Below are 23603 nucleotides of genomic sequence, written 5' to 3' on the forward strand. Positions count from 1 at the left end.
AAAACTTTGTCTCCAAAAAAAAAAAAAAAAAAAAGAATTATTAGAAAGAGGGGTGAAAGGAAAAAAGAGGAACCCAGAATGACAGTCCTAGCTTGGACTGCTGGATGATGGCATAGTGTTTGACTAGAAGACATAGGAGGAGGGGCATATTGGAAGGAGAGTGACAAGGTTAAGTTAAGGTACCTGTGGTACATTCTAGTGGAAATTTTCCCTAGTCAAATGGGTACATGGGACTGGAGGTGACATACTTTCTGATTCCATTTGCATGACATTCTTGAAAACACAAGATTAGGGGAACAGAGAAGAAGTCAGTGGTTTCCAGGGGTTGTGGGGGAGGGATACTACAAAAGGATAGCATGAGAGAAGTTTTGGGGTGATGAAACTGTATCTCTACTGTGGAGGTCGTTACACAAGTCTATACATATCAATTTTACTGTATTTTTTTTTTTTTTGAGACAGGATGTCACTCTGTTGCCCAGGCTGGTGTGCAATGGCACAATCTCAGCTCACTGCAACCTCCACCTCACCAGCTCAAGTGATCCTCCCACCTCAGTCTCCCAAGTAGCTGGAACTACAGGTGCACACCACCATGCCTAGTTGATTTTTTGTAGAGATAGGGTTTCACCATGTTGCCTCGGCTGGTCTCGAACTCCTGGACTCAAGTAATTCTCCTGCCTCAGCCTCCCAAAGTGCTGGAATTATAGGCATGAGCCACCACACATGGCCTATTTTGCTTTTTTTTTTTTTTAAGATAAACATGTGAATCTTTTAATAGAATCTGCTTTTCTATTATTCACAAAGGTAAACATGAACATATATATACATAGAAGGGCAATGGTTTTGGATAGGAGACTCACATAATAAAAATATCAATTTTCTCCAAAAGTTAGTTTAAAAATATAATGCAGTCCCTCCAAAAATATCAGGTTTTTATCTAGAATTAGAGAAATTATTATAAAACTTGTTTAGAAGAGTGAGAAAAGCAAGAACAGCTAAGAAAACTCTGAAAAAGAGCAGAGTAGGGAGGCACCACTGACCTGAGTACATATATATATATCTCGCCAGGCTGGAGTGCAGTGGTGCAATCTCGGCTCACTGCAACCTCTGCCTCCCGGGTTCAAGTGATTCTCCTGCCTCAGCCTCCTGAGTTTTTCAGAACTTTCTTAGCTGTTCTTGTTTTTTGTAATCCTGAGTAGCTGGGATTACAGACACGCGCCACCACGCCCAAGTAATTTTTGTATTTTTAGTAGAGACGGGGTTTCACCATGTTGGCCAGGCTGGTCTTGAACTCCTGACCTCGTGATCCATCTCAGCCTGCCAAAATGCTGGGATTATAGGCATGAGCCACCACGTGTGGCCGACCTGACTAGATATTAAAACAGAAAACCTCTAATGAAAACAGTGTGGTATTAGCACACGAATGGGTAGACCAAAGGAACAGAATAGAGACTCCAGAGCAGACCCAAATGCATATAGATATTTAGTATATGATAAAGGTTGCATCTCAAATCATTGGTGACAAGAAAGACTTTTTAATAAGTGATACTGGAGTAAGCTGACAACTCTATGGAAGAATATAAAATTAAACCCATTCTTCAGACCACACAGCAGGACAAATGTAAAAGGGTCAGAGATCTAAATTTTAAAACATGAAACCATGTAACTACTAAATGTGAATGAATTTATTCATTTATGTTTTCAGTTGAGACCTGTCTCAACTGGCTCTGCCGTCCAGGCTGGAGTGCAGTGGCATGATCTCCGCTCACAGCAACCTCTGCCCCTTTGGTTCAAGCAATTCTCCTACCTGAGCCTCCTGAATAGCTAGGACTACAGGCACACACCACCACACCTGCCTAATTTTTGTAATTCTTTGGTAGAGATAGGGCTTCCTCATTTTACCCAGGCTAGTCTTGAACTCCTGGGCTCAAGCGATTCTCCTGCCTTGGCCTCCCAAAGTGCTGGGATTACAGGCGTGAGCCACTGTGCCCAGCCGATGAATTCTTTTATAACCTGGCAGTGGTCAAATTTTTTTGCTACCTGATTCAAATTACAGAAGCAATAAAAGAGAGGACTGATACATTTGACTACATAATAATTAAAATTTTATGCTTGACAAAAATACAATGAACAAGGTAAGAAAACGAACAGAATTCATAGAAAATGCAAACCCTTATATGAACAAATAATTGATCTCATTTATAATACTACAAATGCAAAATAAAACTGTATTGAGATACCATTTGTCACCTATCAGATTGATAACATACTCTGTTGCCACGGTTGTGGGAAAACTGGCACTCTCACACTGCTAGTGGGAATGAAAAATAGTACATGCCTGCCAAGCGCGGTGGCTTATGGGCTGGGTGTGGTGGCTCATGGGCCAGGCGCGGTGGCTCATGCCTGTAATCCCCTCACTTTGGGAGGCTGAGGTGGGCGGATCGCCTGAGGGTGGGAGTTTGAAACCATCCTGACCAGCATGGAGAAACTCCATCTCTACTAAAAATGCAAAATTAGCTGGGAGTGATGGCACATGCATGTAATCTCAGCTACTCGGGAGGCTGAGGCATGAGAATCGCTTGAACCTGGGAGGCAGAGGTTGCAGTGAGCTGAGATCGTGCCATTGTACTCCAGCCTGGGCGACAAGAGTGAAACTCCATCTTAAAAAAAAAAAAAAAAAAGTCAAGTAAGAAAAGTAAAATAAAGAACAGTGTGAGCTGGGCACAGTGGCTCATGCCTGTGATCTCAATACTTTGGGAGGCTGAGGTGGGAGGATCACCTGAGGTCAGGAGTTCAAGACCAGCCTGGCCAACATGGTGAAACCCATCTCTACTAAAAAATACAAAAATTAGCCGGGCGTGGTGGCACACACCTGTAATCCCAGATACTTGAGTGGCTGAAGCAGGAGAATCGCTTGAACCTGGGAGGTGGAGGTTACAGTGAGCTGAGATCGATGACACTGTACTCCAGCCTGGGTGGCTGAGTGAGACTGCGTCTCAAAAAAACAAAACAAAACAAAAAGAAGAAAACACAGTGTGAATAATATGCTATAATATGCTACTTTGCAAGAGAAGGAAAGGGAAATGCACAGACACGCACACTTGTATATGTATGTCTTTGCATATATTTTCAAAAAGAAATGATGGAAAGTTGAATGAAAACCCCATAAAAATGGTTACTCCCAGGAGAAGGGAGGAAATGTGGAGAGGACAGGGATGGCAGCTAAAGCTCTGTGAAGATAACTTATTGTCAAGTTTTGACTTTGGAACTGTGCAAATGTTTTACAAAATTAAAAATATTAAACAAAGGCAGTTCCTCCCCTAGTACTCAAATTATGGTCTCGAAATTCAATTTGGGGCCAGGCATGTGGCTCACACTTATAATCCCAGCACTTTGAGGGTCCAAGGCAGGAGGATCACTTGAGCCCAGGAGTTTGAGAGCAGCCTGGGTAACATAGGGAGACCTTGTCTCTACAAACAATTTAAAAATTAGCTGGGTGTAGTGATGCAGGTCTGTAGTCTCAGTTACTTGGGAGGCTGAGGCAGGAGGATCGCTTGAGCCCAGGAGGTCAAGGCTGCAGTGAACCATGATCATGCCACTGCACTCCAGCCTGGGCAACAGAACAGGACTTTGTCTCAAAATGAATAAATAAATACAATTTGGTAATCATAGGAATTGTGGCTCTTTTAGAAATGGATGATTCTAGATCTGGGTAGGAAATATACCATAAACCGAGACAGCTCCCATTGGTCTAAGATTTGACCACTTCAAATGGTTAAAAATCCATGCATTCATAAGGATTTTACATACACTCACACACACGCACGCACGCACACACACGTTTTGATTACCTTTAGAGAGAACATACTAAAACTGAAAATTGAAGCATTTAAGTTGCTTTTTCTGTATTAACTACAATTTAGGGTAACCAGAGAATTAATGAGGGGATGCTTCTTTGTATAATTGCATTATAGTTAATAAATGAAGATAAAATAATACATTAAAAATCTCCATTTTGCAAAACCGTAGTGAAATAATAGAACTAGGCAGGTTTCCAGATTTAGCCAATAAATGGCATGGGACATATTTATACTGAAAATTAATTGTTACCTGAAATTCAAATTAAACTGGAGGTCTTGTATCTTAGTTAGCAACTCTATATCAAGGTAATGATCAACAGTGGATATTAACATCATTGAGACAGATGCAGAAACATCATTTGATAAAGTTAAACATCTATTTATGATTAAACAATTAAAAGTAGAAGGAAACATTTAATACAATATACTTTCAAAAATGCTATGGTAAGCATCATACTTAATAGCAAAATACTGAAAACAAGCTGGGTGTGGTGGCTGATGCCTGTAATCCCAGCATTTTGGGAGGCCGAGGGAGGCAGATCACTTGAGCCCAGGAGTTCAAGACCAGCCTGAGCAAAAACCCCATCTTTACAAAAAAAGTACAAATCAGATGGGCATGGTGGCATGTACCTATAGTCCCTGCTACTTAGGAGGCTAAGATGGAAGGATTGCTTGAGCCCAGGAGGCAATGGTTGCAGTGAGCTGAGATTGTGCCACTGAACTCCAGCCTGCGTGACAGAGTGAGACTCCCTCTCAAACAACAACAAAAACCAATGGAAAGTATTTTCTTTGTGATCAAAAGCAAGACTAGGATTCCCCCATCGTATCTTTTATTCAATTATCTATTGGAAAGCCTAAAGAAATGTTATAAAGATGAGAATGGAAGGAATTAAAGTAATTCATAAGCAATATGATTGTGTGTGTAGAGAACCCAAAACAATCTACAAATACATTGTTTAAATAATAAATCATTTTATTGATTGACTCCTGGTTTTGTGACAGGCAAGCTGGCTGACTTCCTGTTTTGATGTGGTTCAGAGCCAAAGAAGAAAAACCCCTTACCTAATCTCCAGCCAATCAGCATCAAAGGCCCAAGAAGCTATTAACCACAAGTTCCTGCTTTAGGGGGCTAGGGACTTCACCAAGGACCCACAAGTACAGCTAGGTTTGTTTCAACTTTTCCTTATTTTAATGCTAAAAATCATGCCCAGAGATGATTTAAAATGCTAATGTTACATGCAATGTGTGAAAAAGCATGTTGAACCACTGTGCAGGCACCAAAGAAATCCCTCCTAAACATTCGATGACAGGCACATCACAGCAGCTAGGCCCCTATAAGACAGATCAGCCTGCTCCCTTTGGGGTGTAGCCCACCCTTTTCTTTTTGCAGTGCTGACCTCTCTTGTGCACAAGCTAAAATAAACATTCTCTTTTTCTTTTTCTTTTTTGTTTCTTTTTCTTTCTTTCTTTCTTTTTTTTTTTTTTTGAAGTGACGTCTTGTTCTGTTGCCCAGGCTGGAGTACAATGGCGCAATCTCAGCTCACTGCAACCTCCGCCTTCCAGGTTCAAGCAATTCTCCTGCCTCAGCCTCCCAAGTAGCTGGGATTACAGGTGTGCACCACCACACCCAGCTGGTTTTTTGTATTTTTAGTAGAAATGGGTTTTCACCATGTTGTCCAGGCTAGTCTTGAACTCCTGGGCTCAAGCAATCCACCTGCCTCGGCCTCCCAAATTGCTGGGATTACAAGGGTGAGCCACCACACCCAGCAATCTCACTTGATTTCTATCATGAGAAATTAGAAGAACCAAGGATGATTGTAACATCTGGTACCCCAGATGGGACCCTCATTTTAGGTCCCCACAGGACTTAGCAAGACTTCCTGGAGGACAGAGGCAACTGACCAGGTGGTAACAAAGGTGGTCACTCTGGACCATTGCTTTGGTGTTGGTGCTTTGGAGAGTCAAGTCTGGACCCTAGGTGAGTCTACTCTTCTCTCTCTTTCTCACCAGATGCCCAGTAAATGACATGGCCAGGATTATATCTGTTCATCTCTGCATATTTCTTACCCTTTCCAAGATTTGAACCTTTCACCAGGAGTACAACAATGAGTTAGAACTATTAGAACTACTACAACATCTTGTCAAGTCAAAGGAAAGGTTAGACTGAACTTAATACATTAATCAGTAAACCTATCTGGAGTGTTCAAGAACTGACCAAACCAATCCTTGCCTTGACTTATGTCTGACGTTGATAAGGGCCTCTTTCTTTCTTTTGTCTCTCCTTCTCTCCCTCATTTTTGGAAATTTGGGTGGGAAGTTGGGGGCGATTCCAGTTAGCCCTTCTGGGAAACTTGCATGGGCAGTTGGAGTGATTCTGGCTGATCCTTCTGAAATTGGTCTAGGGAATAGCCTGTGGGCTAGGTACCAGCCGGCAATCTGGAATTCTCTTTTGTTTCAAATACTGAAACCACTCAGTATTTTCTGTGACTCTTTTCTTCTTTGTGGAGCCTGGACGTTTATAATCTGGTTTGTCAATTGTCTGAATGGAAATGTGTTCTTGTTTCTGGCCCTTGTTGCATGGGTGAAGCCACCCTCCAGGATTCTTGGAAGGAAGCCTTACTCATTAGGCCAGATGAAATTTTTCCTCTGTTTGTCTAGTACATCATCTTGTTTCTTATTAGAGTCCATGTTAATAAATGTGGCTGTAGAGTAAGTTCTACTTGGAGCTGATGTAAAATCTACTGCTTGCTAGCCTTTGTGGGTTGAAGCTGGCAAATCCAAGAGCTAAAGGCTGTCAAGCCCCCTCGTTCTGCTCTCCTCCCTCTGTCCTCCTTGGCTTGCTTAGTTCTTGCCAGGGATTTGAAGGTCTGGGCTGAATCAGACCAGGATGTGTGCTGAGATTGTGAAGATTGTCAGAGTCAGAGGCTGCATCCCTCACCAGGCCTCTTGATTACAGGACACCAGCTCTACCATGGGAAACACTACAGACGTCCCAAAAGATTCCCCCCTTGGATGTGTCCTCAGTAATTGGGACCAGTTTAAATGAGATATTACAAAGAAAAAGAAGCTCGTGTTCCTCTGTAATGTTGCTTGACCTCAGTATCCCCTGGGATACCAAGAGAAATGGCTTGAGAATGGGGTCCTTCAGTTACAACACCATTTTCCAATTGGATATATACTGTAAAATATTCTAATAAATAGCTTGAGATTCCATACATGCAGGCCTTCAGGAAATTATATTAGGATCTCAAACTCTAGGACTCGTACCAGGTTTATATGGCACCTCTCAAGCAACAGCTGAGAGATGAGCCGAGTCCTGTCTCAGATTTTAACCCCTAAGGCTCAGTTCTCTCACTATTTTTCTAAGGGCAGGGTGGAAAGCAGGCCCCTCTGCTACTGTGGATCCTTTCTCCTTCTGTCTGGAGCCTCCTCCATACCACACTGGGTCAAGAAGGCTTTCCCCTTCTACTCAACAACCCTCAGTGCTGTCCCCAGTGTGCCTCCAACTGGGCTCCAAGTCAGCACCCTCCTTCACTTCCCCATCATCCCAGGGCTACTTTCCCCCTGGGAGGTAATGGGTGGAACTAGAGGTGCAGCTCAGGTACGTGGATCCTTATCAACGTCAGATATAAGTCAAGGTAAGGATTAGTTTCGCCAGTTCTTGACAATCCAGATAGGTTTAGTGATTAATTTATTAAGTTTAGTCTAACCTTTCCTTTGACTTGACAAGGTGTTCTTGTAGTCCTAACTCATTGTTGTACTCCTGGTGAAAATACTCGAATCTTGAAAAGGCTAAGAAATATGCAGAGGAGATGGCCAGATGTAATCCTGACTATGTCATTTACAGGGTATCTGGTGAGGCAGTCCCAGAGCAGAACCCCCAGTAGGTTTATGCGGATGATAGGGACTGGTTAAGGATAAATCACTTCCTTAATTGCATGTCAGAGGAAATAAGGAAGTGTCAGACAAAACCAGTAAAGTATAGTAAAGTAAAATAATTGCTCAGGAAGTGGATGAAAAATCCAGCTGTGTACCTTAATAGGCTCTCTGAGGCTTTCAGAAAGTATAGTAGCATAGACCCAAAGACCAGTGAAGGCCTAACACTTCTGGCCATGCATTTGTATAACCCACACTGTGCCAGACATTTGGGAAAAGCTTCAAAAGCTGGAAGCTGACCCTTAGACCTCCGAAGCAACATTGGTAGCAGAGGTCTTCAACATTTTTCACAATTGGGACCAGGCAGAGAAGTAGGAGAAAAACGAGAGAATTCAAAGACACACATTTTGGCTGCCATAATCACAGGCCCACCTTGAGGTGACCTTAGGTAACAGAGAAACCTGGATGGCGGGGCCAACTAAACCCCACCCAATGTTGGTGGAAATGGGGTGCAACCAGCGTGCTTACTGTAAGAAGAGGAGGCACTAAAGAAAGGACTGTCCATTGTTTTCTGGGAAGCCAGGATGGAGTGGACCTCCCTAACCCACTCCTCTTGTTGCTGGCCTCTCAAATAAAAAGGCTACCCCATTTGAATGAGGGGTTCTCAAATACTTATCTGCCTCCAGTCCTGAAGAGTTCCATCACCGTCACTACTGCGGAGCCTTGGGTCACCCTCAATATGGCAGGTAGGAAAAGTGAATTTCTTATGGATACCAGAGCCTCCTACTGTGTCCTGACCCACCCTGTTGGATCTCTGTTCAGTGCCAATTGTACGATGACAGGAACAGATGGTCAACCCAAGGTAAGACAGTTTACCTTTCCTTTGACTTGTAAAATTGGATCTAAGGCTATCACCCATTCCTTCCTATATGTCCCTGAGTGTCCCCTTCCTTTAATGGTTCATGACCTATTATCTAAGTTGGGAGCTTCAGTTTCCCTTCAGGGGAATGACATACAAGTCTCAGTGCTCCCTGAGAAAGGAATCCATTTACTGGCCCTTTTGGCTCCCCAAGATCAGAAGCTACCCCCAGTCCTAGAAAAGATACTGACTTGAGTGGAAAAGTCTGTATGGGATACCAACAATCAGGACAGGTCATCAGTGAGGAGAATATTAAAATAAAGCTTAAGCCAGGCCTACCCTACCCGTGCAAGCCAAAAGACCATTTGAGGCCAGAAGCCCTACAAGGGATATGGCCCCTTCTGGAAACATTTACACAGAACAGACTAATTCAGTCCTGCAGTCCCCTTGTAATACACCAGTCCTGCCTGTGAAGAAACCAAAAGGAGAATACCACTTTGTTCCACACTTTAGAGTAGTGAATGACTCAGTTGTTCCCACTCATCCTTCAGTCCCTAATTCATACACACTCCTCTCAAATTCCTGAGTGCAAACAGTTTAACACTGTGCTGGATCTAAAGGATGCTTTCTTTTATATATGCTGTATCCTGACTTCACCTACCTTTTTGCCTTTGAATGGAAGGATCCAGAGACCCAGGAAACTCCCCAATATACTTGGACAGTGCTACCCCAGGGGTTTCCAGATAGCCTCCACCTCTTTGGGCAAGCCCTGGAAGTCCTAATTCAGAAGCTAGGGCCTGTCCAAAGGCCAGTGACTTACTTTTAAAACCAACTGGACCCAGAAGCCCAGGGGTGGCCTGGCTCTCTTAGGTCAGTGGCAACCACCAGCCTCCTGGTCAGGGAGATCTCCAAACTCATGCTAGGCCAACCCCTTGAAGTTTATACTCCTTGCTAGGTCCAGAATGTGTTGGAAATCAAAGGGAGCCACTGGCTAACTGGAGGAAGGTTAACTCAAAATCAAGCCCCACTGTTAGAAACCTCAGACTTGACCTTAAAGATATATGAGTCCTTGAATCCTGCCACCATCCTTCCCTTACCTACCTTGAGGACACTGGAACACACCTGTGTGGAAACTTTAGAACAGATCTAGTTGGATAAATTTACGGGACACCCCTTGAGAGAATCCAGATGAAGAGTGGTTTACAGATGGGAGGAGTTTTGTAGCAAATGGAGCCTATAGGCCTGGCATGGTGGCATGCCACCACACCCAGCTGATTTTTTGCATTTTAGCAGAGATGGGTTTCACCATGTGGCCCAGGCTAGTCTTGAACTCCTTGACTCGTGGTACACCTGTAATCCCAGCTACCCAGGAGGCTGAGACAGGAGAATTGCTTGAACCTGGGAGACAGAGGTTGCCTTGAGCCAAGATCGTGCCATTGCACTCCAGCCTGGGTGACAGAGCGAGACTCCGTCTAAAAAAAAAAAAGAAAATGGAACCTGGAAAGCAAGACATGCTATTGTCAACGTTCGCTGGACCAGAGAGGCAAAATTACTTCCCCCAAGCACTTCAGCTCAGGAAGCAGAGCTCTAAGCCTTAGTTAAGGGCTCTCCAGCTTGGAGAAGGGAAGAGACTTAATATATATACTGATTCTAAGTATGGATTCCTAATGCTCCATGCTCCTGCAACTGTCTGGAAAGAGAGGAGAATGCTAATTGCCAGGAGCTCCCCGATAAAACACAAGGAAGCGATTTTATTCCTTCTTGAGGCATTCAGCTCTGCATTAGTCCATTCTCACACTGCTATAAAGACATACCTGAGACTGGGTAATTTATAAACAAAGGAAGTTTAATTGACTTACAGTTCTGCATGACTGGGAGGCTTCAGGAAACAACCATGGCAGAAGGTGAAGGGGAAGCAAAGAACGTCTTACATGGCAGCAGGAGAGTGAGTGAAGGAAGCCACACACTTAAGTTATCAGATCTCATGAGAACTCACGTACTATCATGAAAACAGCATTGGGGAAACTGCCCCTGTGATCCAATCACCTCCCACCAAGTACTTCCCTTGACATGAGGAGATTACAATTCAAGATGAGATTTGGGTGGGAACACAGAGCCAGACCATATTAAGCTCCCTGCCCAAATAGCTGTTATATCCTGTAAAGGGGAACAAAAAGACGATTCTTTAATCAGCCAAGGAAACAACCAGGCTGATAGAGCCGCCAAACAGGCAGCTCGAATGGGACCATTTTGGCCCTTGTAATTGGTCTCTCCACTTTGCCTTCAAATCCCCAGTACAGTCAAAAATTGAGCAGATGAAAGAGGGTATAATTTAGATAGATAGGGTGTCTAGAAGATCAGCAACAGTGCCTCTTCCTACCAGAAGCCGACCAATGGAAAGTCATCAAAAGCCTTCATGAGGCAACTCATTATGAGAGAGACTCACTATGGAATTTAATCCAAAATCTCCGCATGAGCAAGGCTTTAAAAGCTACAGCATGACAGGCATGGTGGTTCACACCAGTAATCCCAGCATTTGGGGAGGCAGAGGCAGGAAGATTGCTTGAGCCCTGGAGATCAGGACCAGCCTGGGCAACATGGTAAGGCCCTGTCTCTACAAAAACATTTTTAAAAGTTATCTGGGCATGGCAGAATGCATCTGTGGTCCTAACTACTTGGGAAGCTGAGGTGGGAGGATTGCTCGAGCCTGGGAGGTTGAGGCAGCAGTGAGCCAAGATTGCACAATTGCACTCCAGCCTGGGTGACAAAGCGAGACCTTGTCTCAACAACAACAACAACAAAAGCCACAGTGGGCTGAGTACAGTGACTCACACCTGTAAGCCCAGCAGTTTGGGAGGCTGAGGTGGGTGGATTACCTGATGTCAGGAGTTCGAGACCAGCCTGGCCAAATTAGTGAAACCCCGTCTCTACTAAAAATACAAAATTTAGCTGGGTGTGGTGGCAGGCACCTGTAATCCCAGCTACTCGGGAGGCTGAAACAGGAGAAATGCTTCAACCTGAGAGGCAGAGGCTGCAGTGAGCGAAGATTGTGCCACTGCACTGCAGCCTGGGTGACAGAGCGAGACTCAGTCTCAAAAAGTAAAAATAAAAAAGCCACAGTGGACTCTGTAACTCAAGCATGTGAAGTTTGTCTTAGAAATAATTCCTGAGCCCATCCACTGACTCTGCCCCAGTGCAGCATAAGGGGACCTATCCTGGAGAAGACTGGCAAATTACACAGATACCCTCTAAAGGGGAATTCAAATATATTCTGATTTTTATAGACACTTTCACAGACTGGGTGGAAACTCCCCATACAAACAGAAAAAGCAATTGAAGTTTGTAAATGACTGCTTAAAGGCCGGGTGCAGTGGCTCATACCTGTAATCCCAGCACTTTGGGAGGCTGAGGTGGGCGGATCACCTGAGGTCAGGAGTTTGAGACCAGCCTGGCCAACATGGTGAAACCCCATCTCTACTAAAAATACAAAAATTAGCTGGGCGTGGTGGCACGGGGCACCTGTAATCCCAGCTACTAGGGAGGCTGAGGCAGGAGAATCGCTTGAACCCTGGAGGTGGAGGTTGCAGTGAGCTGAGATTGTGCCTTGCATTCCAGCCTGGGTGACAAGAGTGAGACGCTTGTCAAAATAATAATAATAATAATAAAAACCAAACCAAACAAACAAAAAGTAAATGGCTGCTTAAACCAGGAATTCCTAGGTTTGGGCTTCCAGCCTTCCTACAAAGTGACAATAGGCTATCTTTTATCACCTAGGTCACTCAAGGGCTGTCTAGCATCTTAGCATCCAATACAAACTTCACTCTGCCTGGTATCCTCAATCTTCTGGGAAAATTGAGAGAATGAATCAAACCCTTAAAAAGAACCTTGGCTACAGTATGCCAAGAAGCCCAGAAATCATGGATTAAGTGCCTCCCTCTTGCCTTACTAAGAATAAGATCCACCCCAAAGGGATGGATCTTAAACCTCAGCCCTTTTAAAATGACCTATTGGAGCAGTCTTTTCTCAAGACGAACTTTCTAATAGATGAAGACTTAAATCAGACTTTGAAATACATTATCAACTTGGGAAAAGTTTAGCAGACAATATAATAATAAAATATTACCCTAGCTGGGTATGATGGTTTTGGATCATTTCCCTATTAGCCCAGGTGCACAGGTCATATTCAGGATACAGTGAGGGTCTGGCATGCTCCCACTGTACCCTCCTCTTTTTTTTTTTTTTTTTTTTTGATGGACTCTCGCTCTGTCGCCCCGGCTGGAGTGCAGTGGTGCGATCTCGGCTCACTGCAACCTCCGTTTCCTGGGTTCAAGCAATTCTCCTGCCTCAGTCTCCCAAGTAGCTGGGACTACAGGCACATGCCACCACACCCGGCTAATTTTTTGTATTTTAGAGACAGGGTTTCACTGTGTTAGCCAGGATGGTCTCCATCTCCTGACCCCGTGATCTTCCTGCGTCGGCCTTCCAAAGTGCTGGGATTACAGGCGTGAGCCACTGTGCCCAGCCACTGTACCCTCTTCTATCTTACTGTAACCTCTTCCTTTTAGTCTGGGTGCAGGGTGCCTGGAGTCACAGTAGCCCTAGGCATATAGTGGACCAGGTGAGGCAGACCTTGGAAAGACTAAGAATCTCCCTCAATTCTCTTGCTAATGTGGTGTTGGACAACTGCTTGGCCTTACCTTCCATAACTTGGTTCCTTCCTTTCTTAAGCCCTTATTAGCTATCTTTCTTCTTTTAATCTTTAAACCATGCTTCTTTAACCTGCTGGTAAAATTTGTGTCTTCCAGACTACAGTAGTTTCATGTGAAGTTAATCATCATGCAAGACTTCCAGATTACTTATTAGCTGAACAGGAAGATGTTTGTACAGTCACCAAACCTCCTGTTGCACTTGGATAAATACTACTGGGCAAGTAGAGGTTAACACCCAGGCAGTTTACAATCAGGAAAGTGTTTACACTCTTTTGGTAAAGGAGAGTCAACTTAGTGTATAGAATGTGTCAGATCAACCTTACCCTTGTAAGGCTTGTAACTTGGTTCCTCCCTTTCTTAAGCCTTTATTGGCTATCTTTCTTCTTTTAATATTTAAATTTTTTAATCTTTAATTTTTTTATTTTTAAACCATCCTTGTTTAACCTGCTGGTAAAATTCACATCTTTCAGACTATAATGCTTTCATGCCAAGTAAATGGTCTTGCCAGGCTTCCAGCCTGTTTCAGAGACCACTAGCCCAGAGCCGTATCAGCCCCTTCAGCAAGCCACAAGAAATTCCTACTCCTCCTGGAAATAGATGTAGGGACTATGTCTATGCTTAGCAGAAAGTAGTTCCAGAAGAGACCTTTGCCCAAAACCCCCTTAAGAATAAGGAGAATGAAATCTCTTGGCTGGGAATGAGACTGAGACAGCTGGCTGGCTTCCTATTTTGAGGTAGTTTAGTGAAAAAGAACAAAAGCTCCTTACTCAAGCTGTAGCTTATCTGCAGCGGGATAATTAAGGAATCAGAGAGACCGAGGGGTTGAGGAGGAATTATTTAATTATTCAGGTGCTCTGACCCAGTCGAGTTAACATCCAAAGGACTGAGCCCTGAACAAAGAGTCGAGCTACCTTTTAAGCCTTTCGTGGGGCCAGGGGATATCTGTGCAGGGGGAAGCATATCACAGAAGTGAGAAACAAAGACAGTTATTCAATTGAGACATGCATTATATCATTTCTTACTTTTCGAGGAACAGCATGTTTTACCACTTGGGATCATCTGTCTAGTGACCTTGCAGCTGCATAGCTAGAGAAACAGAGTCTTCACAATGCCTGAGAAAGGTAGAGATAAGGCTCACTAGCCACAGAAAAACAGGCAGTTAATTTTAAAGGACTCCAGCTCTTTCTCTTCCTCAGGGGGAATTGGGTTTTCTTACATATAACTGAGTTTTGCTTATACATTCTTTATTTCTTTTAATTCCTGTTCTATACCTAATCTCCAGCCAGTCAGTGTCAGAGGCCCAAGAAGCTATTAACCACAAGTTCCTGCTTTAGGGTGTTAGGGACTTCCCCAACAAGCTGCAGGAACAGCTTAAGTTTCAACTTATAGTGATATTTTCCTTATTTCAATGCTAAAAATCATGCTCAGAGGTAGAGATTTAAAATGCTAATGTTAATGCAATGTATGAAAAAGCATGTTGAACCATTGTGGAGGCACCAAGAAATCCCTTGTTAACACATGATGACAGGCACATCACGGCGTCTGGACCCCTACAAGACAGTTTGACTTGCTCCCTGTGGAGAGCAGCCTACCCTTTTCTTTTCACGATGCTGACCTCCCTTGTGCACAAACTAAAATAAACTTTCTTTTTTTTCTCTTTAATACTGTATCTGGTAATCTCACTTGATTTCTATCTTAGGAGACTACAAGAAGCCAGGGTGATGGTAACCTCTCTGTCAAGATGACATAGATTTATTTTTCCTGGCTCCTCTCTGCCAAAAACCCTGGAATGATAGACATCCTTAAGAGGACTCTGAAACATAGAAAGAAGGAAAACTGGCAAGGGGCCTTAGAACTCGAGAAACATCTCAGTGGCCCAGCATCTCTCAATTTCTCACCCAATGACAGGAGGTGGTCTAGATCCAGCGTCTCCCCAGCACCCTATCCAGCAGCAGAAAGCACCCAGGTAGGTGCTTTCCCCACCCTGGTGGATGGCGGAGATTAAGGAAGAACCTGCTGGCACCACACAGCCCAGGGAAGTACTCTCTACCTTTTTGTGCCAGTGTCTCCTACTCCTAACCTAGCAGTACCAAGCAGGCCCCAAGAAAATGCTTTTAACATCTGTTGGTGGTACTAACAGGAATTGGGTGTGAGCTCAGCCAGCACCAGGCAAATGAAATAGACCAGAATACTAATGCAAGGGCTCTGAAAACTAAATTGTCACTGGAATCACAACACACAAAAGTAGGCTAGGACCTGCATGCTAACCTAAAAAGAGTGACTGCTAAAATAGAAGAGTTAAATAGGATCCAGGATCTCCTCTCATAATATCAGAAATGTCCAGGATCTAATTAAAAAATCATAAATAATATGAACAACCAGAAAAATCACAACTTGAATGAGAAAAGCCAATAAACAGTCTATCACTGAGATGAATCAGATTTTGGAATTATCTGACATAGATCTAAAGTAGCCATCATAAAAATGTTTCACCAAACAAGTACAAAATTCCTTGAAAAGATGGGAAGAAAGGAAAATCTCACCAGAGAAATGGAAAATATGTTTTTAAAGAACCAAATGGAAATGATAAAACTGAAAAATATAATAACTAAAATAAAAACTCTCTGGAAAGGCTCAAGAGCAGAATAACCATGACAAAGGAAATAAGAAGTGAACTTGAAGATAGAACAATAAAAATTACCCAATCCAAAAAACAGAGGGACAATCAACTTTAAAAAAGAGAAACAGAAAATGACTAACAAGGGCTCAGAGAACCTGCAGGACAATTACAAAATAGCTAACATTTATATTATCAGATTAACAGAAGGAGAAAAGAAAGTGGGGCTGAAAAATAGTTGAAGAAATAATGACCAAACCTTCCCAAATTTGGCAAAAGACATAAACCTACAGATGCAAGAAACTAAACAGAATAAATCTGAGGGACTCCATGCCAAAACACAGTATAACTAACTTATGAAAACAAAGGCAAACAAACAATGAAACTATCTTGGAAACAGCTAGAGAGGAATTATAAATTGTCTATAGGGAACACCGATAAAATGACAACAAATTTCTTATCAAAAACCATGGAGAAGAAAGCCTGGAACTATACTCTTCAAGGGCTGAAAGAAAATAACTATCTGCTGAGAACCTTTTTTTTTTTTTTTTTTTTTTTTTATTGAGACAGAGTCTCGCTCTGTCCTCCAGGCTGGAGTGCAGTGGTGTGTTCTTGGCTCACTGCAACCTCCATCTGCTCAGTTCGAGTGATTCTCCTGCCTCAGCCTCCCAAGTAGCTAGGACTACAGGCGCCCACCACCATGCCTGGCTAATTTTTGTACTTTTATTAGAGACAGGGTTTCACATGTTAGCCAGGCTGGCCTGGAACTCCTGACCTTGTGATCTGCCCACCTCAGCCCCCCAGTGCTGGGATTACAGGCATGAGCCCCTGCACCCAGCCAAGAATCTTATATCCAGCAAAATTATCTTTGGGGAATGAAGAAGAAATGAAAAGCTTTTAGATGAAGGAAGACTACAAGACTTTGTCATCAGCAGAATTATTTTTAAAGAATGATTAAAGGAAGTTCTCCAAACTCCAAATGTTACGGGAAAAGGCTCAGAACTTCAGAAAGGAAGGAAGAATAGCAGAATGGACAAAAATATTGATAAATATAGCAGATTACCCTTCTCATGAGTTTTTAAAAATCGTAGTTGGTTGAAGAAAAAATTACAGTATCATCTGATGTCTATAGGAAGAGACAATACCTAAAATAGTTATTATATTTGAATATACACACATGTATAGGTGGGAGGGTAAAAGGATGTATATGGATGTAAAGTTTCAACACTTCAATCAAAGTGGTAAAATATCAATAAGTTGGATTATAATCAGTTGCATATGTATATTGTAGTACTAGAGCAAGTGCTAAGAAAATTCTACAAATTATGTATTCAAAAATAAATCAAAATGGAATGCTAAAAATTGCTCATATAACTCAAAGGAATGCAAGAAAAAATAAGAATGAGAAACGGAGCAAATGGAAGATGAATAATAAAATGATAAACTTAAGTCTAAACATATCAATAACTACTTTAAATGTAAATAGTCTGTCTACTTACATGAAATAAAAGACCAGAGATAGGTAGAGTGAATTTTAAAAAATGACCCAAGTAGATACTGTCTCCAAAAAGCTTTACTCCAAATATAACAACATAGATAGGTTGAAAATAAAATAATAGAAAAAATATTAATTTTATTAATTTATATTATTATAAATTTTAGGCTGGGCATGGTGGCTCATCCCTATAATCCCAGCACTTTGGGAGGCCAAGGCGGGTAGATCACTTGAGGTCAGGAGTTCAAGACCAGCGTGGCCAACATGGTGAAACCCTGTCTCTACTAAAAATACGAAAATTAGCCAGGCGTGGTCATGGGTGCCTGTAATCGCCGCTACTTGGGAGGCTGAAGCAGGAGAACTGTGTGAACCTGGGAGGCAGAGACTGCAGTGAGCTGAGCCCATGCCCTTGCACTCCATCTTGGGCAACAGAGTGAGACTCTGTCTAATATATATATATATATATATATACACACACACACATATTTTTTAAATACAAATTTTTAAAAGGAAGGAAGTACTATATTAATATGAAAATATTTTCCTTCAGTGCAAAAAACATTGCTAAAAACAAAGGATCATTCTTCCAAGACATTGCAATCCTAAGGTATATGTACCAAACAACAGAGATTCAAGTACATGAAGCAAAAACCGATAGAGCTGAAAGGTGAAATAGACAAGTCCACAAATATAGTTGGGGAATTAAAAACCTCACTCTCACCAAATTGATAGAACTACCAGGGATAAAATATGTGAGAATATCAAAGAACTGAATAACAGCATCAATCAACAGGATCTAATTGATATTTATAGAATGCTCTATTCAACAATAGACAAATCCACAAATACATTTGGGAAATTCAAAGCCTCGCCCTTGTTAACAACAACAACAACAACAACAACGACAAAGTAGTTCTTTTGTTTCATTGATTTTCTCATGTTCAGTTTTATTAATCTCTGTTCTTTATTATTTCCTTTCTTCTGCTTTGTGTTTATTTTGGTCTTTTACTACTTTCTTGTGTAAGAGCTTAGATTATTGGTTTGAGAACTTTCCTCTTTCCTAATGTAAATATTTAATGCCATACATTTCCCTTTAGCTATATCCCACATATTTTGAAATATCTTCTTTTCATTTTCATTTAATTATATGTATTTTTGATACTTCCTGTTTGGCCCATGGATTATTTAGAAGTGAGTTGCTCAATATCCTTGTGAGTGAAGATTTCCCTGTTTTTCTGTTATTAATTTCAAGCTGATTCCATTATGATCAGAGAACATCTCCTATAGAATTTCAATTATTATAGGCAGAGAGGAAGTGTGAATGTCAAATGTTACAGGGAAGGAACTAGAGGCAAGTGGCAAATAATGGGTCATTGGAGAGTTTAGAAAAACATTCAGTGCCTATGGAAGTCAGATTGTGGGATCCAGAGCATAAAGGAATTAAGTTAGAAATTGCCCACAAGGCTGCATTTAGCTGGAGAGAGTACATTCTCTCCCACTGTGCTCAGGTCTGTAAAGCCAAGACTAGTCAGAGGGGCCCAGGGGTCTGGGATGGTGTAGCCAGTGCACATGTTGCAGGGAGACTAGTCAGAGGGGCCCAGGGGTCTGGGATGGTGTAGCCAGTGCACATGTTGCAGGGAGACAGAGGCAGATAAGCAGAGAGAGGCCGAAAGACTCAGATACACAAATACCCTTGCTTGGGCTCAGAACAAGGCTGCCAGTGGAGAGATGGATGCGGTTTCTCTGACCATAAGGAAGTGTCCTAAGAGTTAATTTCCTGGGTCACCAAAGGGTTTCCTGAGAATTGATATAATACAGGGTAAGGCACAGGGCTGTGTACACACACACACGCACACACACACACACACCACTTGGGCCTTAATAGGAGTGAGAAAGAAGACCAAAGGGGATTGTCACAGAGTATTAATTTGTGAGATCTCCCACCACAACCACCCCATTTCTGGGGACTCTGGCTGTGGAGAGCGATGATGAATTTTGAAGGCAGGAAGCTTCTTTCTGTGATCAACCAGGGGAACCCCCAAGGCTTAAAGAGAATTGAGAACCAGAAACACGCATGAAACTCACCCTGATTCTTTCCCTTCACCTCCCATTTGTCTCTGAGTGCCTCAAACTACAAGACAGGTATCGCATACAGAGAATATTATTTTCTTTTTTCTTTTTCTCCCCAGGTCAGAGTGCAGTGGCATGATCACGGCTCGCTGCAGCCTCAGACTCCTAGGATCAAGCAATCCTCCCACCTTAGCCTCCTGAATGGTGGAGACTACAGGTGCACGCCACCACACTCAGTTTATTTTTGTATTTTTTATAGAGAAAGGGTCTCACGATGTTGCCCAGGCTGGTCTTGACCTTGTGGCCTCAAGTGATCCTCCTGCCTCAGCCTCCCAAGTAGCTGGGACTACAAGTGTGCACCATCTGCCTGGCTAATTTTTGTATTTTTTGTAGATACAGGGTCTCACTATGTTGGTCTTGAACCAGGCTGGTCTCAAACTTGTGGCCTTAAGCAATCCTCCTGCCTTGGCCTCCCAAAGTGCTGGAATTACAAGCTGAGCCACTCTGCCTGACCTCACACAGAGAATTTTCACATCTTGGTTTGCAATTGCTGTTTCCTCCTAGGAATCCTGACGTCTCCTTCTCCCAGTCCTTATCTCTTTCAGGGACCCAACAGCCCCTTCCACCAACTTTTAGACCCCTCAGGGACCCCGGCATCCTTTTCCCAAAGCTTCCATTTCCTGTGGGTCCCCTGCCCCTGCTTGTTTCTTGTTATCTCTGGCTTTTAGTCTCCTATTTACTCACTTCATTTTCCTGGTTGACTGTATGTCCCAGTCAACTCTGAGCTTTTATCTTTCCCTCCAGGAATGTGCCTTGGGTGGGCCTGGGGATTAGTTGGAGCTCCAGGGAGAGAGAAGCCCCCACACCCACTCTGGCCTCACAGAGGCCCAGGATCCTGTGATAAGAGAGGAGGAGCCCCAGAGGAAGCAGCTGCTAGGGTGTTGGTCCAAGAGGGCACCCAGGCTTTGCAGCTGTTGGTCCCAGGGGAGACTCCCCTAGCAAACAATGAGATCCTGGGTCAGGGAGAAGGCAGGCAGGGCATGGGTCAGGCCAGCTCCTCAGAGGAGCTGACTCCAAATGAGAAAGCCCAACTTTCACCTCATTCTTCTGGTCCTTGTGTGCAACCTAGACCTCCACCTCCCATCTCAGGCAAATTCTGGGGTGATGGAGCGGCACAGAGTCCCCTAAACCTGTTCAGCTAGCCCCTGCTAAGAGCAAACCCTCCCTACACACAAAGATACCCCCCCAGACCAACAGGTCCTGGCTCTTCCTTGGTCCCCACAGGCTAGGGAGTCCCTGGCCACCTATATCCTATTTCCAGGGGCAGGTGTCTGTAATCAGAAGTGGAATCTAGGTGTCTGTGTGGAACCGGGAAACAGAGGCCCTTGTCCCTTCTTCACATATCGCCTCAGCCCCAGTGCCCACCTGCATGCTGGCCTGCGCCCGCACCAGAAGAGGCTGCCCCCCAGCTCTACAGTCTTTGAAAATTTCTTTACATCTCTGGGACATAAAGATGCCCAGAAAGGCTGGTTTTGGTGTTCCCGTTTTGCAGATGAGAAACCGCAAAGGCCCCACTGGGCTGCGGTGGAGGTCTTGTGTCCCACTCCATAACCTCAGACTCCTGCCCATCCCAGACACCTGCCCCTAGTGGTGTCTGGAAGCAGGATGTGGGTGGCTAGGGACTCCCCAGCCTGTGGGGACTGAGGAGGAACCAGGACCCGGATATGGGTCCCTCATTGTTGTTCCTGGCAGGAGCCAAAGGAAGGAATCTAGCCACTAAACCAGCAGATATGATTACATGCCACCTCCCCCCTCGCTGCCCACACCCCCACCCCACCCTACCTCCACCCAGGGACCCAGGTGCTCAGCTTCCTGCTCCCCAGCTGTCTCCCTCAGAGACCCCACCCTTCCAGGACCAAACTTTCCAGAAGGCGTCCAGGGAGTGGCCAGGAGCCGTCCTCACTTCCTTCTTGGAACCCAGGCATCCAGAATCACCATCCCTCCTTCCCAGGCCTTCACGGTTTCCCATTTCATCTGGCCCTAAGGATGGCAGCCTCCTTCAGGAAGTTGGCATCATCTGCCTGGCACGTGGCCCAGGGTGTGGCCTGAGGGGACCAGAAACTCCACTATATAGCCCTGCCACAAGGCTGGCCCTGCAGCTCCAGGGACCTGCAGGTGAGAAGGGCTGGGGTCCCCTTTGGAAGTGGAACAGCAGGTCCCCTACTCTTGCTCCTGGCTTTAGGCCTCCTCATCCTACCCCTAGACCCACAAGACAGCCAACTCCCCACCCCGTCCCTGGCTACTGTCCTCCTCACCCGACCTCCAGACCCACTGGACAGCCAGCCTCCCCTATACACACACTGGTCTTTGGATCCATACCCCCGGTCCAATCTGCCTGACTTCTTTCCCCACCTCAGCCTTCATGGTCTCAGGTGGCCCTTGTCATGAGAGTGGGCCCTTCTGCCGAGGACAGTCTCCAACAGAGGCAGTGACTCAGCCTTCTATGATCCCTTCTCTTTTCCTACTGCAGCCATGGGTGCCCTGTGGAGCTGGTGGATACTCTGGGCTGGAGCAACCCTCCTGTGGGGTAAGTCAGACCAAGACCCTCTCCATGTCCTTGTTCCAATCTGGGGAACTCTGCCTGGGTCCATGCCTTCCATGTGTGCCTCCTCCACATGTCACCCCAGGCTAGCTGAGGCAGGAGAGAGGCCCTTAGGCTCTGCAGAGGGATGTGGTAGAATTCACCGATTCTCACCCTTTTCTGGATGGGAGCACTGGTGAAAACCTTAGTCCCCAAACTCAAGTGTGCACAAACTGTCTTGGTTTTCTGCAACTCAACTAAGGTTTTGACTCTGAGCCTCATTCTGCTGAGTTGATGGAAAATTTCATGAAAGTCGTTTTTGGAGGGTGTCGTCCCCAATTCTCCCAGGGATGTGTCCGCAAGTAAAATTTTAGCCAAAGTACTCGGGGGAGGATGGGATATGAGGGCCCTCTAGTCACCAGTCAGCATCCATCTAGGCTACTTTTGAAATGTCCATTTTCCCTGATCCCCTGGCCTCCTGGGATATCCTTCAAGGTCCCCTTTATATGGAAGGTGGTCATTACATAGTCCCCGCCCCCCCACTCTCTTCAAGATTCCTTAGACCTCTCTGTCTCTCTTCTCAGCTCCAGGGATGCTCTTCCTAGTTGGGGGTGGTCAGAAGCCTTCACTACCATCTATTTCTAGGAGACAGTTCATCCACCCTTCCATAATCCCCTTCTTCTCTTTATCCCCTTCTCACAAACCCCCAAGTCCCATTATTATTATTATTATTATTATTATTAGATGGAGTTTCGCTCTTGTTGCCTAGACTGGAGTGCGATGGTGCAATCTCAGCTAATTGCAACCTCCACCTCCTGGGTTGAAGTGATTCTCCTGCCTCAGCCTCCCTGGTTGCTGGAATTATAGGCACCCCAATAAAACAAAATAGTGGTAAAGTGTTGTGGCAGCGAAAATTTTTGGGGGTGGTATGGAGAGATAATGGGCGATGTTTCTCAGGGCTGCTTCGAGCAGGATTAGGGGCAGCATGGGAACCTACAGTGGGAGAGATTCAACTGAAGAAAGATTTTGGGGTAAGGGGTGATATTGTGGGGTTGTTAGAAGGAGCATTTGTCATATAGAATTATTGGTGATGTCCTGGATGCGGTTTTGTATGAATTGAGAAACTAAAAGATACAAGGTCCGAATAAAAGGAGAAAAACAGGTATTAAAGGACTAAGAATTGGGAGGGCCCAGGATGTCCAATTAGAGAGTGTCCAAGGGGTTCAACGCCATTGTTTGCTTGGTTGGCGAGTTTTTGGGCTCTATCCTTGAGTTTTTTTATGTTGTCATATACCAGGTCAGATTGATTTAGGTAAAAACAACATTCTTCATTTAAAAATATACAGAGTCCCCCTGGCTTTCTTTTTAGCAATGAGTAAGTCCGGGCCTCCTCGAATTTGGAGAAAAGAGAAATGCAAAGCTAGCGATTGTTTGTTAAAGAAGGATTAGAGACGGCTAGGAGAGAGTGAGATTGATAGTGTGGTGGAGATAGCTGGGGAGAGGTAGAGGTTAGCATAAGAATGGGAACGAGAATAAGAG

At 44.1% G+C, this 23603-nt stretch overlaps 2 protein-coding genes across 2 annotated transcripts in view; one reads left to right on the forward strand and one right to left on the reverse strand.

Annotated features, from left to right (window-relative positions):
• Positions 1-5576, reverse strand: part of PSMC4 (proteasome (prosome, macropain) 26S subunit, ATPase, 4) — a 23816-nt gene extending 18240 nt beyond the window's left edge. The window contains exon 1 of the mRNA XM_011983990.1: positions 5572-5576. The gene's annotated coding sequence lies outside the window, so the exon portion shown is untranslated. The remainder of the gene's footprint in view (positions 1-5571) is intronic.
• Positions 5577-22015: 16439 nt separating this feature from the next.
• The window catches only part of FCGBP (Fc fragment of IgG binding protein), a 66453-nt gene continuing 64865 nt past the window's right edge, over positions 22016-23603 (forward strand). The window contains exon 1 of the mRNA XM_011984290.1: positions 22016-22070. Coding sequence (XP_011839680.1) covers positions 22016-22070 — 55 coding nt within the window. The remainder of the gene's footprint in view (positions 22071-23603) is intronic.

The sequence above is a fragment of the Mandrillus leucophaeus genome, unplaced genomic scaffold (assembly GCF_000951045.1).
Source record: "Mandrillus leucophaeus isolate KB7577 unplaced genomic scaffold, Mleu.le_1.0 Scaffold106, whole genome shotgun sequence".
NCBI classification, from domain to species: domain Eukaryota; kingdom Metazoa; phylum Chordata; class Mammalia; order Primates; family Cercopithecidae; genus Mandrillus; species Mandrillus leucophaeus.